Below are 17,753 nucleotides of genomic sequence, written 5' to 3' on the forward strand. Positions count from 1 at the left end.
GATTTTGATTTAAAATTTATTAAAATAATTGAATTTCCGTTGATTTTGAATTGAAAAGTTTTAAAATAATTGAATTTCAATTAATTTTGAATTGAAATTTAACGTAATAATTGAATTACAATTAAAATTTTTCAAAATAATTGAATTTCCGTTGGTTTTGAATTAAAAATTTTGAAAATAATTGAATTTGAATTGATTTTGATTTAAAATTTGTTAAAATAATTGAATATCCGTTGATTTTGAATTAAAAACTTTGAAAATAATTCAATTTCAATTTATTTTTAATTAAAATTTTGAAAATAAATGAATTTCAATTGATTTTAAGTTGAAAATTTAAAAAAAAAGTTGATTTTGAATTTAAATTTTTAAAAATAATTAAATTTCCGTTGATTTTTAATTGAAAACTTTGCCAATAATTGAATTTCAATTTATTTTTGGTTAAAAATTTTGATAATAAATAAATTTCTATTGATTTTAAGTTGAAAGTTTTGAAAATAATCGATTTTGAATTGAAATTCTTCAAAACAATTGAATTTCCGTTGATTTTGAATTGAAAAGTTTGAAAATAATTGAATTTCAATTAATTTTGAATTGAAATTTAACGTAATAATTGAATTTCAATTAAAATTTTTCAAAAAAATTGAATTTCCGTTGATTTTGAATTGAAAATTTTGAAAATAATTGATTTTGAATTTATTTTTGATTAAAATTTTTGAAAATAAATGAATTTCAATTGATTTTATGTTGAAAATTTTGAAAATAGTTGATTTCTAAATAAAATTTGTTAAAATAATTAAATTTCCGTTGATTTTGAATTGAGAATTTTCAAAATAAATGAATATCAATTAATTTTGAATTGAAATTTAACGTAATAATTGAATTTCAATTAAAATTGTTCAAAAAAATTGAATTTCCGTTGATTTTGAATTAAAAATTTTGAAAATAATTGATTTTTAATTGATTTTGAATTGAATATTTTCAAAACAATTAATTTGCAGTTGAAAATGTTTATAATAATTTAATTTCAATTGTTTATGAATTCAAAATTTTGAAAATAATTGATTTTGAATTGAAAATTTTTTAAATAATTGAATTTCAATTGATTTTGAATTTAAATTTTTCAAACCAATTGAATTTCAAATGAAATTTTCAAAATATTTAAATTTCAGGTGATTTTAAGTTAAAAATTAAAAAAATAATTGAATTTCAATTGATTTTAAAGTGAAATTTTTGAAAATAATTGAATGTCATTTGATTTTAAATTAAAATCTTTCGAAATAATTATATTTAAATTGAAATTTTTCAAAATAATTAAATTTCCGTTGATTTTGAATTGAAAACTTTGAAAATAATTGAATTTCAATTTGGTTTTGATTAAAAATTTTGAAAATAAATTAATTTCAATTGAGTTTAAGTTGAAAAATTTGAAAATAATTGATTTTGAATTGAAATTGTTCAAAATAATTGAATATCAATTAATTTTGAATTGAAATTTAATGTAATAATTGAATTTCAATTAAAATTTTTCAAAATAATTGAATTTCCGTTGATTTTGAATTGAAAATTTTGAAAATAATTGATTTTGAATTTAATATTTTCAAAACAATTAAATTGAAGTTGAAAATGTTTATAATAATTTAATTTCAATTGTTTGTGAATTGTAAATTTTGAAAATAATTGATTTTGAATTGGAAATTTTGAAAATAATTGATTTTGAATTGAAAATTTTGAAAATAATTTATTTTATATTGAAATTTTTGAAAACAATTAAATTTCAATTGATTTTGAAATAAAAATTTTGAAAAATAATTAAATATCAATTGGAATTTTTCAAAATAATTGAATTTCCGTTGATTTTGAATCGATAATTTTAAAAATAATTGATTTTAAATAAAATTTTTTGAATATATTTAAAATTTAGTTGATTTAGAATTGAAATTTTTGAAAATAATTGAATTTAATGTAACTTATTTTGAATTGAATTTTTTTCGATAAAATTTTTTTTGGTGATTTTATTTGATTTTTTTTTTAAATTGTAAACAATTGTTGAATTTCGAAAAAAAAGTCCGACATTAAATATCATTGACATAAAATGTAATTTTTTCTGACAATAATTTATCAAGTTCATTAACAATTTTAATCATTCTTTCTTCTTTAGTAATTTCCTCGTCGTGCATTTTAATAACCCATATTTTTTTCCCCTCAATAATCTCATAACCAACATCATCAATTACAAATCTTATTATGGGAGATACAATATGTTTACCATTTTTAGTATCAATTATATGATTAATATTTGCAATGCCAGCTTGATTTTTTACTGTTATTTGATATAATATTGTATTTATTATTGGTGAATTATTTGAAATACATCTAATTTTTTCTATTTCAAATTCACGTACCGCTGAGAATTCCCTTAATATTGGATATTTTATGATTTCCTTTTTTTTGAATGATATCTGTTCATTATAATTTTCTGACGTATATCTTGTAATACGATAAAGTGTAATTGGATTATTAATCCATTCATCGCCACATTGTCTCAGTGTTAATCTATAAATTGAAACTAAAACACGTTTAATTGAATTCTTATCGATTATTAATGATTTTTTAAAATGTGAATACAATATATAATAATCTTCAAATCGCATTATCTCTTGAATTAATGGTGAATTAGAATAAATTTCATAAACAGGTTTCACCTTCTGTTTAAAAATTCCACTAAATATATTATCAATATTTTTTTCCGCTGAATGTAAGTTATAAATTTTTGTAATGCTTTTTTTAAATAACACATCATCAATGAAAATGTTATGTTTTATTTCATATTTTTGATAATCCTTTGGTATTTCTAATTTTTCAAAAATATCTTTTGCCATCTTATCATAAGTAGGAACTGAACTTCCACTTGGTTGTAATTTTAAAATATAATTTTGAAATAATTCCTTTGATTTACTAAATGTATATTGTGGTACATTTGATGATAGAAAATCGGCTGCTTTTTCAATACTCTCAATTCGTTTTGATTTTGTTTTAATATTCATTAGTGATTTTAATTCTTCATTTCTTATTTTCATCCATTTTTCTTTAGTTAAAGGATTTTTCTTCATTTCTAAAATTAATGTCTTTTTATTTAACGGAGAATTAATATTTATTATGGTGAAAATTACAGCCGGATGTAAAATATATTGATTATGAAAATTATCATGAAAATTATTTAAATCTATTAAACCATATTGTTGATCAATTTTTAATTTATAATAAACAACTGTATCAAATGTAGATGGTCTTGGTTTTTGTTTAAGTGCAGCGGCAATAGAATCACTTGTCACTAATTTTAATTCATTGAAATGAAATTCCTGTCCATTTAATTTTTTTAAAGAATCAATAATATTACGTCTACTTATTGTTTCGACGTACCATAATTCAATTGGTGATTTTAATGGAACTTCATCAATTTGTATAAGACCAATGTCATCCGTCATAAGTTGTAATTTTCTCAATAGTTTATCTTGTTTTATTGCCGTTAATCCTTCGTCTTTAAATTTTGTCAATAATTCAACATATTCATCATAATTATCAATTTTTAATAAATAATCAGATTTTAAAATGGGCTGTGCTAATTCTTTAATGATTTTTTCAGTGGCTTTCGTATCAATATTAAAATATGTTTCGGAATCAACAGATTTTGTTATTTCTAGATTTAGATCATCAATTTTTTGTAGTATATCATTGTTTTCTATTTTAAATTTATCGGATAATAATTCACCAGTTTGTGGACTATACTTTCTATAAATAGTGACGCCATTTGCTTCTACTGGTATCACAGGAATTTCATTTGGATTATTTTCAATACTTCTTAATTCTGCAATTGTGCCAACTAAAGATCTCACACATCTGGGTCCATAGAAATTTCTCCCTAATGGATAAAAATATTGTACGACATCGAAAATATTATGATGTTGCAAAATATGTGGTACCAATCCATTTTGATCAGCAACTGTATTTGTATTTCGTCGTAAGATATTTAATATTGATTCAATTGATGTACGAAAATTTAATGATTCAACACCGGAATGTAGTTTTTGAAAAATTCTCCTCAAAAATTGTAAATTACTTTTCATTAATTTGTAAGTAATCTCAAATCCAGGATCCAATGAACGAATTATAGAAATTGTTAAGTCTTTAACAAATCTAATTGATATAATTTCATCGATTACTGTTCTAATTACTGATCTTGAAATAATACCAATTGCATTCGACATACTGCTAGCGGTAGTAACACTTATGGAATTAGATATTAAATTTGATTCAGTTATATCGGCAATTAAATTTGTTCTAAATATACCGGAATATTTGCCTACTAAACCAACTACGGGTACAAAACTAATAACATCTAGAGAACAACTCCAAACAGCAGCTCCAGTTTCACTATTACGTATATATTGAGCACAATTGTAAAATGGTATAAACGCTGTTATAATATTAAACACATTCTCAACAAATGTTGGTTCATTATAGTAATTGTAAAGCTCTTTTACAAATCCCTTTGTTTTTTTGTCAGCAACATTTTGAATAAAAACATTTGCATTTTCATTATCATGTTTTAGAAATCCGAAAAATTGTACAGTTTCCATATTTAATGCTCTATTAATACCTAATTCTTTATAAAATATCTTTTCATTTACATTCTTTTTCAACAATAACAATGAACCATTTTCTTGTTTAATGGCATAAAAATCCGTTTTACTATTTTGAATAATAGCAAATATTAAATATGTATTATTAACCGGTGTTTGGAATTTAGGTGAACACCAATTACAACCCTGTTGATAATCACCAGGACGTGCTAATTTAACAACAACATTTGGTGAATTCATTATATTTATTAAATCACCATTAATTAAAACATTTTCAATTGATCTTTTCTCAATTTCATTGTATGTTTCCGTAATATTTGCAAATTGTTCTCTATACTTTTCATCCAAATCCGGAAGTTCAGTTCTACATTTTTCCCCAAGTATTAAATTTACAATCCAATGATAAAATGTTTTATAATAAAACACATATATTGGTAAATAATTATCAAATTTCCAAATATAACAATGTTTTAATATTAATTCAAGGGCAATTTGTGTACGACTTTTTAAATAATCCAACTGTTTTTGCAATTGATGATGAAGACTATTTTCTAATTTCTCATTTATAATTTCATTCACCGTCAATTTGAGATACGAGAAAAATTTTTCATAAACTTCTTTTAAAAAATAATTACTAGTTATATTTCCCTGGCGAAATTTCTCCTTTTCACTATAGGCATAGAAAAATAATGCAGGTGCTAAAAATAATTGATTAATCATTTCTGTTTCATTTTCAATTGCATTGAAATTAATTTCACGTGCAATTAGAATATAATTATCAAACGAAAAACTATCAATATTAGATATTGATCTCACAATTTTTAAACCAACCATTGCGTATATATAATCCACGTCTATTATATTCATATCTTTTTCTGGTTCGGGAAACATAAGCCAAATATGATTAGCAAAAATTTTTTCAATTGTCAATAAAGTAAGATTAACGCTACTATTTTCCGGCGAACAATAATTTCTAGTTGTATAATTTTTCAAAAGATGTTGAAATACATTTTCTTTAAGAACTGAATATGTTAAATTTTCTTCATTATTTATAATTCCTGCCAAATATCCATTAATGTTTCCATAATGAGAAAATAGAGATTTACTAATGATATATTGATATGTTTCATTTACATATTTCATGTCGAGTGTTTCATTTATTCTACCACCATAGAGATCACTTCCTTTTAGTATTTTACGAAGAAGTTGTAATTTCGTTTCGGATTCATTTGTTGAATTTTTTAGATATTCAAATAGAATATTTAGTATTGCAACTGTTTGATTTTGTTCCTCCAGGGTAATTAATTCTTTATTGTAGAAAAATATACCGAATGCAGTAATGTAGTGACATACAGATAGAAATTGAAAAGAATTTGTTTGATATTCAGCTAAAATTGTCATGATTGATATATATATATATTTACTAATTCGTGGGTTTGGCAAATTTTGTTAAATATTTTTCAAACTGTTGATCCTTAATCGTAGAATCTGAAATTTAATAATTTTTTTCAATTGAACCTCAATTCTTTATTAACCAATCAAAAAATGAATTGAAAAAAATTTTAAATAATTAAAATATAATTAAATATATTAAATTAAATATAATTAAAATTAATAAAATTAGAATTCAATTTTAATAAGAAATAAAAGAAAAATATAATTAATCAATAATATAATTAAAATGTATAATAATTGCTTTACCATATATGTAAAGACGTTGTTTCCAAAAAATATTTTGCAAGAAGAACGAAGTATATGCGCATATGGGAAAATAGTCGTGAGAGGGAATTTTTAAATAAAATATTTATTATAATATATCTTATATTTCAAAGAAATAAAAAAGAACTTATTAGCGATAAGAAAATAATTTCACATAGAAATAAAAAATAGTCATTAAATTTAGAAACGAAGAAAAATAAAAATTTTTTTTATTAAATTGATAAATAGAAAAAAAATTAAATAGATAGAAAAAGAATTTTTATTTAATAATTTTTTTTTCTATCTAATTTTTTCTAAGTCGATTAAAAATTTCAAAATTAGATTTCTTTTTTATCGACTGATGATAAGGTAGTTTTTTGACATTATCAGCAGTCGATAAAAAAAAAGTTTAGAATTTTATTTTCTTTTCTTATCTAATTGGCAAGGATTTTACTCAACAATAATCAACTTGAAATAAATAGACTCTACTTCTATGTGCTTTAACTGTTAACATAAAAAAGAAAAAATGGTTTTACTTCTTTCTTCACTGAGACTTTATGAAATTTTCTTTCCTAGAATTTTTTTTTTTTTTTTTATTCGTTTTATGAATATTAAATAAATATAAAATATGCTACACAACATGAACAAATATGTACAATTTATACTGTTTCAAGTTCATTATCAAGTTTGTTTTACATTTATATTCTCTCATGAATAAAAAATTATTTAAAATATTCAATTTTCATAATTAAATCTTTTTATCTTATTTTACCTTACTTTTTTTTTATATTTTTAATGTTATTAAAATTAATTTTTTTAAAATAATTTTTTAATTTATTATATATTTTTAATTTAAGTTACTTTTCTATTTCTAATTTTTTAATTTATATTATATTTATTTATATTATATTATATTTTATTTATTTATTTATTTTATTCATTTACACAAATTTCCCAGAGTTCGATATATATATGGACTAATATATAATATTTCTTTTTATCTTTTTAAGAAAATAAAAAAGTTATAAATAAAAAAATTAAAATCTATTTATCATTTTATTCTTCATTATTTTACGACTATTTGATTCACAAAAAAAAGATATATATGTATTTTTTTATATTTGCATATTGTATATAATTAAATAAATATTAACGCACGTGTATGAAAAAAAAAAAAATTTGTATATCCTTGAGATATGAAATTTAATATGTCGATAATAAATTAATTAAAAATGACAAATTTATCAATTGACAACTGAATATACAAAAAAAAAACAATAAAACGAAAGAGAGTTGTTTTATCAAATTTGTTGAATAACTATCGTTTACTATTAACAAATTTATCAATCCTATAAAAAAGAAAACGAAAAAAATGGTAAATAGATAAAATATTTCTTCGAGAAAACATTTCACGTTTCAAATAATTTTTTTGTAGTGCAGTATTTTTAAATATTTTAAGAAACATCGTAATTATACTTGGTAAGATTGTTTTTTTTATAAATATTTTAATAAAATTTTATTAATAAATAGTATTAAAATATAAAATATTATATAAATATTATATTATTAATATATTGTATAATTTGAATATATAATAAAATAATATAATTGAAGACGCTCCACGAGAAAAAGGGACCTATCTCCGAAATAACATTAGGCTCAATTTTCCGTGCACCGTACATGAAAACTAAGCCTAATATTATTTCGGAGATAGGTCCCTCCTCTTGTGGAGCGCCAAATATAATATAATACGTATAGAATTTAATTATAATAGAATTTATTCTAATTTGTTCATATATTCTTAAAAATGAAAAAAAAATCATTAAATTTCAGATTCTACGATTAAGGATCAACAGTTTGAAAAATATTTAACAAAATTTGCCAAACCCACGAATTAGTAAATATATATATATATATATATATCAATCATGACAATTTTAGCTGAATATCAAACAAATTCTTTTCAATTTCTATCTGTATGTCACTACATTACTGCATTCGGTATATTTTTCTACAATAAAGAATTAATTACCCTGGAGGAACAAAATCAAACAGTTGCAATACTAAATATTCTATTTGAATATCTAAAAAATTCAACAAATGAATCCGAAACGAAATTACAACTTCTTCGTAAAATACTAAAAGGAAGTGATCTCTATGGTGGTAGAATAAATGAAACACTCGACATGAAATATGTAAATGAAACATATCAATATATCATTAGTAAATCTCTATTTTCTCATTATGGAAATATTAATGGATATTTGGCAGGAATTATAAATAATGAAGAAAATTTAACATATTCAGTTCTTAAAGAAAATGTATTTCAACATCTTTTGAAAAATTATACAACTAGAAATTATTGTTCGCCAGAAAATAGTAGCGTTAAACTTACTTTATTGTCAATTGAAAAAATTTTTGCTAATCATATTTGGCTTATGTTTCCCGAACCAGAAAAAGATATGAATATAATAGACGTGGATTATATATACGCAATGGTTGGTTTAAAAATTGTGAGATCAATATCTGATATTGATAAATTTACGTTTGATAATTATATTCTAATTGCACGTGAAATTAATTTCAATGCAATTAAAAATGAAACAGAAATGATTAATCAATTATTTTTAGCACCTGCATTATTTTTCTATGCCTATAGTGAAAAGGAGAAATTTCACCAGGGAAATATAACTAGTAATTATTTTTTAAAAGAAGTGTATGAAAAATTTTTCTCGTATCTCAAATTGACGGTGAATGAAATTATAAATGAGAAATTAGAAAATAGTCTTCATCATCAATTGCAAAAACAGATGGATTATTTAAAAAGTCGTACACAAATTGCCCTTGAATTAATATTAAAACATTGTTATATTTGGAAATTTGATAATTATTTACCAATATATGTGTTTTATTATAAAACATTTTATCATTGGATTGTAAATTTAATACTTGGGGAAAAATGTAGAACTGAACTTCCGGATTTGGATGAAAAGTATAGAGAACAATTTGCAAATATTACGGAAACATACAATGAAATTGAGAAAAGATCAATTGAAAATGTTTTAATTAATGGTGATTTAATAAATATAATGAATTCATCAAATGTTGTTGTTAAATTAGCACGTCCTGGTGATTATCAACAGGGTTGTAATTGGTGTTCACCTAAATTCCAAACACCGGTTAATAATACATATTTAATATTTGCTATTATTCATAATAGTAAAACGGATTTTTATGCCATTAAACAAGAAAATGGTTCATTGTTATTGTTGAAAAAGAATGTAAATGAAAAGATATTTTATAAAGAATTAGGTATTAATAGAGCATTAAATATGGAAACTGTACAATTTTTTGGATTTTTAAAACGTGATAATGAAAATGCAAATGTTTTTATTCAAAATGTTGCTGACAAAAAAACAAAGGGATTTGTAAAAGAGCTTTACAATTACTATAATGAACCAACATTTGTTGAGAATGTGTTTAATATTATAACAGCGTTTATACCATTTTACAATTGTGCTCAATATATACGTAATAGTGAAACTGGAGCTGCTGTTTGGAGTTGTTCTCTAGATGTTATTAGTTTTGTACCCGTAGTTGGTTTAGTAGGCAAATATTCCGGTATATTTAGAACAAATTTAATTGCCGATATAACTGAATCAAATTTAATATCTAATTCCATAAGTGTTACTACCGCTAGCAGTATGTCGAATGCAATTGGTATTATTTCAAGATCAGTAATTAGAACAGTAATCGATGAAATTATATCAATTAGATTCGTTAAAGACTTCACAGTTTCTATACTTCGTTCATTGGATCCTGGATTTGAGATTACTTACCAAATACAAAGATTTAATTTACATATGTTGGATAATATTTTTCAAACTTTACGTACAAATTACATAAATGTTGCTGATTTTCTTCAATTCCGAACATCAATTGAATCAATATTAAATAACTTACGACGAAATACAAATACAGTTGCTGATCAAACTGGACTTGTACCACATATTTTGATTGAAAATGGTATTTTCGATGTTGTACAATATTCATATCCAGGAGGGAGAAATTTCTTTGGACCAAGATGTGTAAGATCCTTTGGCAGAACTGCAGAATTAAGAAGTATTGAAAATAATCCAATTGAAATTTCTGTAATACCAGTAGAAGCAAATGGCGTCACTATTTATAGAAAGTATAGTCCAGAAACTGGTGAATTATCAGATGAATTTAAAATGGGAAACAATGATATGCTACAAAAAGTTGATGATCTAAATCTAGAATTAACAAAAACAGAATCAAAACTATCGGATCTTAACAGTAATGCCAATAGAGATATTGAAATAATTTCTGATGATGATTCTGATTATGTACTTCTAAGAAAACCTGATTCTTCAAAAGAAATAGTCAATTTACCTAGGTATTATGATATTAATTATCCGGGCACATCAGGTGATATAATTTCAGTAAGATCACTATCACCTATTTATACCGAAATGAATTTGGGATCACCAGATGATATTCTATCATTAAGATCACAATCACCAACAATTTTTAGTTCAGATTTATCAAGAAGATCACCAACACATGATTTTATAAATAGAAAAAAATTTAATTCATTTACTGATTTTGCACCACCTTCTTTAGAAGCACCAATGCTAATTATGAGAAATGATTATTTATCAAGAATTGGATTAGAAAAATTTAATGAATACATTAAATTATTAACAATATTTAAAAATGAAGGACTTTCCTCATTAAGACAAAATCAACAATTAATAAAAACTTTACGAATTACAATTGATGATATCAGTCTTATACAAATTAATGAAGTTCCATTAAAATCACCAATTAATTTATTGTACATTGAAAAAATAAATACTCCACATATTATTAATTATTTGAAAAATTTAAATGGAAAAATGTTTTATTTCAATGATTGGAAATTAGTGACTAGTGATTATATTGATTCTGCTTCTAAAGGAAAAGTAGTATCTTCAGATACAATTGTTTATTATAAATTAAAAATTGATCAACAATATGGTATTGTGGATTTAGATAGTTTTCATGAAAATTTTCAAAATCAGTACATTATACATCCTGAGGTGACATTTACTGTTAAAAGTGTTTATTCACCGATAAATGAAAATATTATAATTTTAGAAATGGAAAAAAATCCTCTGACATTAGAAAATTGGATGTTTATTCGAAATATGGATTTAAAATCATTAATGTCTATGGAAATACAAGGATCAAAGCGAATGGAGTGTATTGAAAATGCTGCCTATTTGGTATCGTCAAATACACCTAAATGTAAATTCAATGAAGCGGTGAATTTATTTAAAAATTATATTTTAAAAATCGAAAATGATATAAGTACAATTCCAACTTATGATAAATTAGCGGATGATATTTATAAAAATTTATTTATTCCCGAGGAATATCGAAAATATGAAATAAATCGTGGTATGCTTATTGACGATGTGTTATTTAAAAAAAATATAGGATTATCTGAAGATATGTTTTCGGTATTAAATAAAATTGATGCATTATTTGATGGAATTTATTTTGAAAGTGTATCATCGGTTTTTGAATTGTATTCGAAATTACCAATAATTCGTGATATAATTCGATTTGAAGATTATTATGTATTATATTCACATTTAAAAAAGACATTACCATTGGATAAAAATGCAGTTAGACGAGTTTTAGCATCAACATATAGATTATCATTGAGACAATGTCGTGAGGATTGGATTATGAAACCAATTACAATTTATCGTCTTCGAATGCATTCGTTACAAACATTTATGGCACATATATCATATGAAAATGATGAGGTGTTAAAATTTATAAATTGTAAATTATTCTCAACAAACAAAGAATTAGAAATGAAACGTCTTTGGAATTATCCAACTAATTTACCAGAAAGGCCAATATTATATCAAATTGAAGTTAAAAATCAAGCTGGAATTGCAAATATTAATCAAATTATTGAGAATGAAAATAATTTATACATTGTTTCACCAAGTGTTAAACTTGTTGTTGATGAAGTTTCTATTAAAATAATAAAAGGACAGGATGTAATGATTGTTAAAATGCACGATGAGGAAATTTCCAAAGAGGAAAGAATGATTGTAATGGTTAGGGAACTTAATGAATTATTATATAATAGTGACGCATTATATTCTTGATTAAAATAATTTTTTAAATACTAAATAAAAATATTTAATTTCTTTCATTGTTTTATTAATTTAATTCCTTTTCAATATATTATAAATAAAACACGTGTAGAAAAAAAAAAAACTATAAACATTTGAAATATTAAAATTATCATATATATTACACAACTACAAAAAAAAATGAATAAAATTATATATCTGAAATATAAATTTTTACACTTGTGTTTATATAGAATATTTTAAAAATTATATAAAATTTTTTACAATCGTGACTAAAAATTTAATCCGAAAATAATTCGTGTAATGGAAATAAAAAAAAAATTTTTTTTTTAATTTCTCTTTTCCGTGAAATAATATTCAGTAGTAGTTGCATACAATTTATCAAGATCATTTGCAATATCAACCATTCGATTTTCCGTTGGTATTTCAAAATCATGCATTTTTAAAAGTAGAACATCTTGATGAATACCATCTAGTTTCACATCATCGATAACAAATTTTAATTTAGGCATAACAAAATGATTTCTATTTACATTTTCCAAAATTTGATTAATATTCATTATACCAGCTTGATTTTTAATTTCAATTTCATATAATAATAATTTTTGTTTCGACGTAATTGCCCTACTTTTGATAATATCCAATTCCATTTCACGATTTTTGGAAAATTGTTTAATCTCCAAAAATGTAATATGTTCCTTTATTTTACGTTTAGCTTCAATTTTATAGGCATCATCTGTTAAAATTTCACCTAAATAAATTTTTATTGATTCGCTAATCCAATTTTCATTACATTGTTTTAGTGCCATTCGATAAATAGCTGCTGTATATCTACGATTATTATTTTTATTATACGTTAACATATTATGTGAATGTGAATAAATTACATAATAATCCTCAAAACGAATTTGTTCTTGATAATTAATTAATTTTTTATATTTATCAAATACAATATCAACTGGTTGCTCATAATAAAGATCATAAATAATATCAATTCTCCTTGTTGCTTCATTTAAATTTTCAATTTTATCCAAATTTCGTTCATATAATAAATCATCAATGTATTTCCAATTTTTAATTTTAAAATTCTGATAAAATTCAAGAATATCCATATTATTATAATAATCTTTGGCAAATTGTTCATAAGTTGGTACTAAAGTTGAACTTGATTGTAATTTTAATATATAACTTGTTAAAATTTCCTCTGCAATATGATATGTACATAATGGTACATTTTCAACCATTATATTTGCTGCATTTTCAATAATTTTCATTCTTGATGAATAATTATCTTTTAATTGTGTCAATTGTAATAAATTATTATTACGATTTGTTAACCAATTTTCCCTTGTTAATGTTTTTGATTTCATTTCAATTATTAGAATATTATTTTTATTATTCAAAAAATATGTATCAGTTACCTTAAAAAATACATCGCTAAATGTTATAAAATCACCTTGAAATTGTTTATCTAATTCTGATAAATAAACAATACCATATTCCGAATCAAATTTAATACGATACCAAATTTCTATCTCGTGGGAAAATTGATTTATTTTATTAGTTGATTGAATTGGTTCTTTGTCATTTAATAAAGTAATATCATTAAAGAAAAATGTACTTCCTTTTTGTTTTTTTAAATATGTTATAAGTTTTGGACGATTTATAACAATTTTTTTACACCAAAGTTCAATTGGTTTTGGTAAATATGAAATTCTATTTATTTGAAGGAATGCTAATTTTGTCACTGATAAATGGAAAAATTTATTAATTTTTTCGTTTATTTTAAAAACGGATAAACCCTTTTTTTTGAATACCATTAATGATGTTACAAAATTATTATGAAATTTAGGTACATTATCCGATAGATACCAATTTAAATTTGTATTTATTTGTTTTGACGTACCGGGAATATTATCTAAATCATTAATTGATAATTTTGATTCTAATTTTATTTTCTTTTCTGGAATAAAATCAATTTTTTCTAATTCTACTCTTTTATTGTCTTTTCTAACTGATGTTTCATCATTTTTTGATATATTTTCTGAAAAATAGAATTTCAAAATTAGATATTTGTTTTATATAATAAAATTATTTCTAAATTACATACCTGAATCAGAATTAATAATAGGATCATTATTTGAATCTCCTCTTAAAATTTCCCTATGATTAATTTCCTCAACAATTGGATTTCCTCTTAATATCTCCCCCTGATTAATTTCCCCATGGTTTAAATTTTCCCCTTCCAAATTATGTAGAACTTTTTTTTTCCAGTGCACTGTATTATAATTCACAATATAATTACGTGTTATTTTCACATTTGAATCCAAATTAAGATATGGTATAATTCTACGTAAAATATCATTTTGCATTTCTAATTTATCATCAGAAATTTTATCAGTTTTTGGATTATATTCACGATAGGAAATTTTATCAATTTCCCTTATTGGTATAACGGGTACTTGAAATGGATTTCCCTCAATGGTTCTTAATTCTGCAATTTTTCCAAATGACGATATACAAGTGGGTCCAAAATAATTTAAACCACCTGGATAAATGTATCTAATAATTTTAAAATTATCTTCCTTAACAATTTTTGATGATAATTCCATATAGGGTAGTAAATTTTTATTAATATTTTTTGAGATTGATAATAGATTTTTAATTTCTGGAATTATTTTCATTCTCAATGGTAGGCTGTGAAATAATTTCCCTAGTAATCGATATGAAAATTTTGATACTTGATAAATTAATTCAAAACCCGGATCAAGGGTTCGTAGGGAAGCGATTGTTAAATCTTTAAAAAAATTTTTTATAAAAAAATTTTTACCAAATGTTTGCATAACTGATTTATAAATATGAAATAATCCCGTAGTTATTGGTAATTTGATAATTTGTCTCGATACACTCAAAAATTCTCGTGTTATCATTTCAGCGGTTAAACTACTCCAAAGTATTGATGAATATTTTGTTCCAACTCCTGCCATTGGTAGAAAACTCATAATATCAATACTGCAACTTAATGCAGCTTGTGCTTTATTATTTATTCTAATACTTTGAATACATGTGTAAAATGGTACAAGAGATTTTAAAAAATCAAAAATCTTTTCTATATCCGTTGGCTCATTGTAATAATTTACCAAACCATTTTTAAATTGTTTTGTTTTAATATCGGCAATTCTTTTAATAAATCCCTTATAATTTTCATTGGAATTTTTAAGATTAGGAGCAAATGAATGTAATTGCATTTTTAATGTTGAATCATTAGCAATTGCTTTGGCAAATTCTTGTTCATTATTATTACTTTTAAGTAATGTTAAAGAATTATTTTCCTGTTTAATTGCATAGTAATCGGGTTTATTATTTTTTATAGCAAATATTAAATATATATCAGAATTTACTTTTCTTGGCGTTGGTGGAATTGTTGTGTAATACATTGGATAATCAGGAACAATTGCAAGCTCAACTGTTGTATTTATATCCATTTTTTCAATTAGATTACCATCCTTTAAAACTTGTTCCAATGAATTTTGTTCAATTTCATTGTAAATTTTTACAATATCACTAAATTGAAGATTATAATATTCTTCTAAATCAGGAATATCACGACAATTGTCCGGAAGAATATATTTCAATAACCACTGTGCAGTTTTGTATATATAAATATAAATCGGAGAAACTTGAGCAATATTTGAATAATCACAAATCAAATAAATTATCTCAGCGGCAATGTAGGTTCGACTTTTTAATTTCTCAAATTTTTTTTGAAATTTATAATGTAAACTTTTTTTAATTTCACCATTAATACTTTTTTGTATTTGAATATTAAGAAAGAAAAAAAAATTCTCATAAACCTCAAACCAAAATTCATTACTGAAATTTAAATTAAAATTTTGAAATTCTACCTTAAATTTGTAAGCATAATAAAATAATGCCGGCATTGAAAATAATTCCAATGCCAATTGTTTTGTTTCATTGGTAAATATTTGAAATTCAATAGCTCGTGATATAAGAATATAACTTTGAAATGTTTGATTTTTAATATCACCATTAATTGATCTGACAATTTTTAAACCAATCATTGCATATATATAATTTAAATCAATTATTTCCATATTATTATCCTCTGGTGGAGGAAATATAGACCAAATATAATCATTAAATACTTTTTCAATTGTCAATGATGTTAGTTTTATATTTTCATTTCTTGTCCAACAATAATCCTGACTCGTGTAATTTTGGGAAAAATGTTGAAACACATTTTTTTTAAATAGTGAATATAAAATATTGTCCCTTCTATTTATAATTCCAGCCAAATATCCATTAATATTTCCATAGTGAGAAAATAGAGCAGTATTAATGATGTATTGATATGTTTCATCTACGTATTTCATGTCGAGTGTTTCATTTTTTTCACCACCATAAAGATCACTTCCTTTTAATATTCTTCGAAGTAATTCAAGTTTTAACATTGATTCATCATTTTCAATAGAATTATTTAAATATTGAAAAAATGTATTCAAAATAATAATTGAATTATTTCTCTCGTCCAAGGAAATTAAATTCAAATTGGAAAAAATTATACCCAAACTATTGATGTAATGACATACGGAAAGAAATTGAAAATTTGTCGATTCTTGAATAAATGTTAAATTGTTCATTTTAGAAAAGAAATCTGAAATTAACAAATTTTATATTAAATTTTACGAAATATTATTGAAATTTATTTAAAAATTGACTTAAAAATTTACCATTTATTTTTCTGGCAAAAAATATTATGACAGCAAAATTTAACTATATACAATCACTTGATTATTAACTGAATATTTCAATCGGTCTACTATTTTATATTTGACAGTAAAACTAATAAACATTTATCTTTATAAAGTCATTAACGAATTTATGGTAAAAAAAGTTCCATTTCTACTTATTTAATCAGTTGTTCATTTATACAATAATTTAAACCTTGAAATATTTATCCGTCACGTGTGGAAATCATTTTGAAATATGTATATTCATATAAAAATTTTGTTTTGCTGATATATTACCCGATAATTTAAAAAAAAAAATTTAACAGAAAAAAAATTTTCAAAAATTTACGATCTTTTTTATACACATTTTTGCAATTTTATTATTTTTTTAATAGGTATTTTCGTGAAAAAAAAATAAAATAAATCTTTTGAAACTTTATTAGATTTATTTCTAACAAAAATTCGTACATAAATAAAGTAAGCAA

General features: G+C 22.6%; 3 protein-coding genes across 3 annotated transcripts; 1 reads left to right on the plus strand and 2 right to left on the minus strand.

The window, feature by feature from the left end:
* Positions 1–1,959: 1,959 nt before the first annotated feature.
* On the minus strand, positions 1,960–6,453 carry LOC127290129 (uncharacterized). Its single transcript, XM_051318517.1, has 2 exons — positions 6,342–6,453; positions 1,960–6,128 (listed from the first exon to the last, which is right to left on the minus strand). The coding sequence occupies exon 2, from the start codon at positions 6,039–6,041 to the stop codon at positions 2,073–2,075; it is 3,969 nt and encodes a 1,322-aa protein (XP_051174474.1). The 5' UTR covers positions 6,042–6,128; positions 6,342–6,453; the 3' UTR covers positions 1,960–2,072.
* A 1,214-nt stretch (positions 6,454–7,667) lies between these two features.
* Positions 7,668–12,571, plus strand: LOC127290120 (uncharacterized). The gene is made up of 2 exons (XM_051318508.1): positions 7,668–7,817; positions 8,172–12,571. The coding sequence occupies exon 2, from the start codon at positions 8,267–8,269 to the stop codon at positions 12,527–12,529; it is 4,263 nt and encodes a 1,420-aa protein (XP_051174465.1). The 5' UTR covers positions 7,668–7,817; positions 8,172–8,266; the 3' UTR covers positions 12,530–12,571.
* Positions 12,572–12,619: 48 nt separating this feature from the next.
* Positions 12,620–17,355, minus strand: LOC127290119 (uncharacterized). The gene is made up of 3 exons (XM_051318507.1): positions 17,269–17,355; positions 14,628–17,192; positions 12,620–14,561 (listed from the first exon to the last, which is right to left on the minus strand). Exons 2-3 carry the CDS (start codon positions 17,176–17,178, stop codon positions 12,847–12,849), a joined length of 4,266 nt encoding a protein of 1,421 aa, XP_051174464.1. The 5' UTR covers positions 17,179–17,192; positions 17,269–17,355; the 3' UTR covers positions 12,620–12,846.
* Positions 17,356–17,753: the final 398 nt, after the last annotated feature.

This window comes from Leptopilina boulardi, unplaced genomic scaffold (genome assembly GCF_019393585.1).
Source record: "Leptopilina boulardi isolate dan_hultmark-lab unplaced genomic scaffold, ZJU_Lbou_2.1 LbouV2_55, whole genome shotgun sequence".
Taxonomy (NCBI): Eukaryota; Metazoa; Arthropoda; class Insecta; order Hymenoptera; family Figitidae; genus Leptopilina; species Leptopilina boulardi.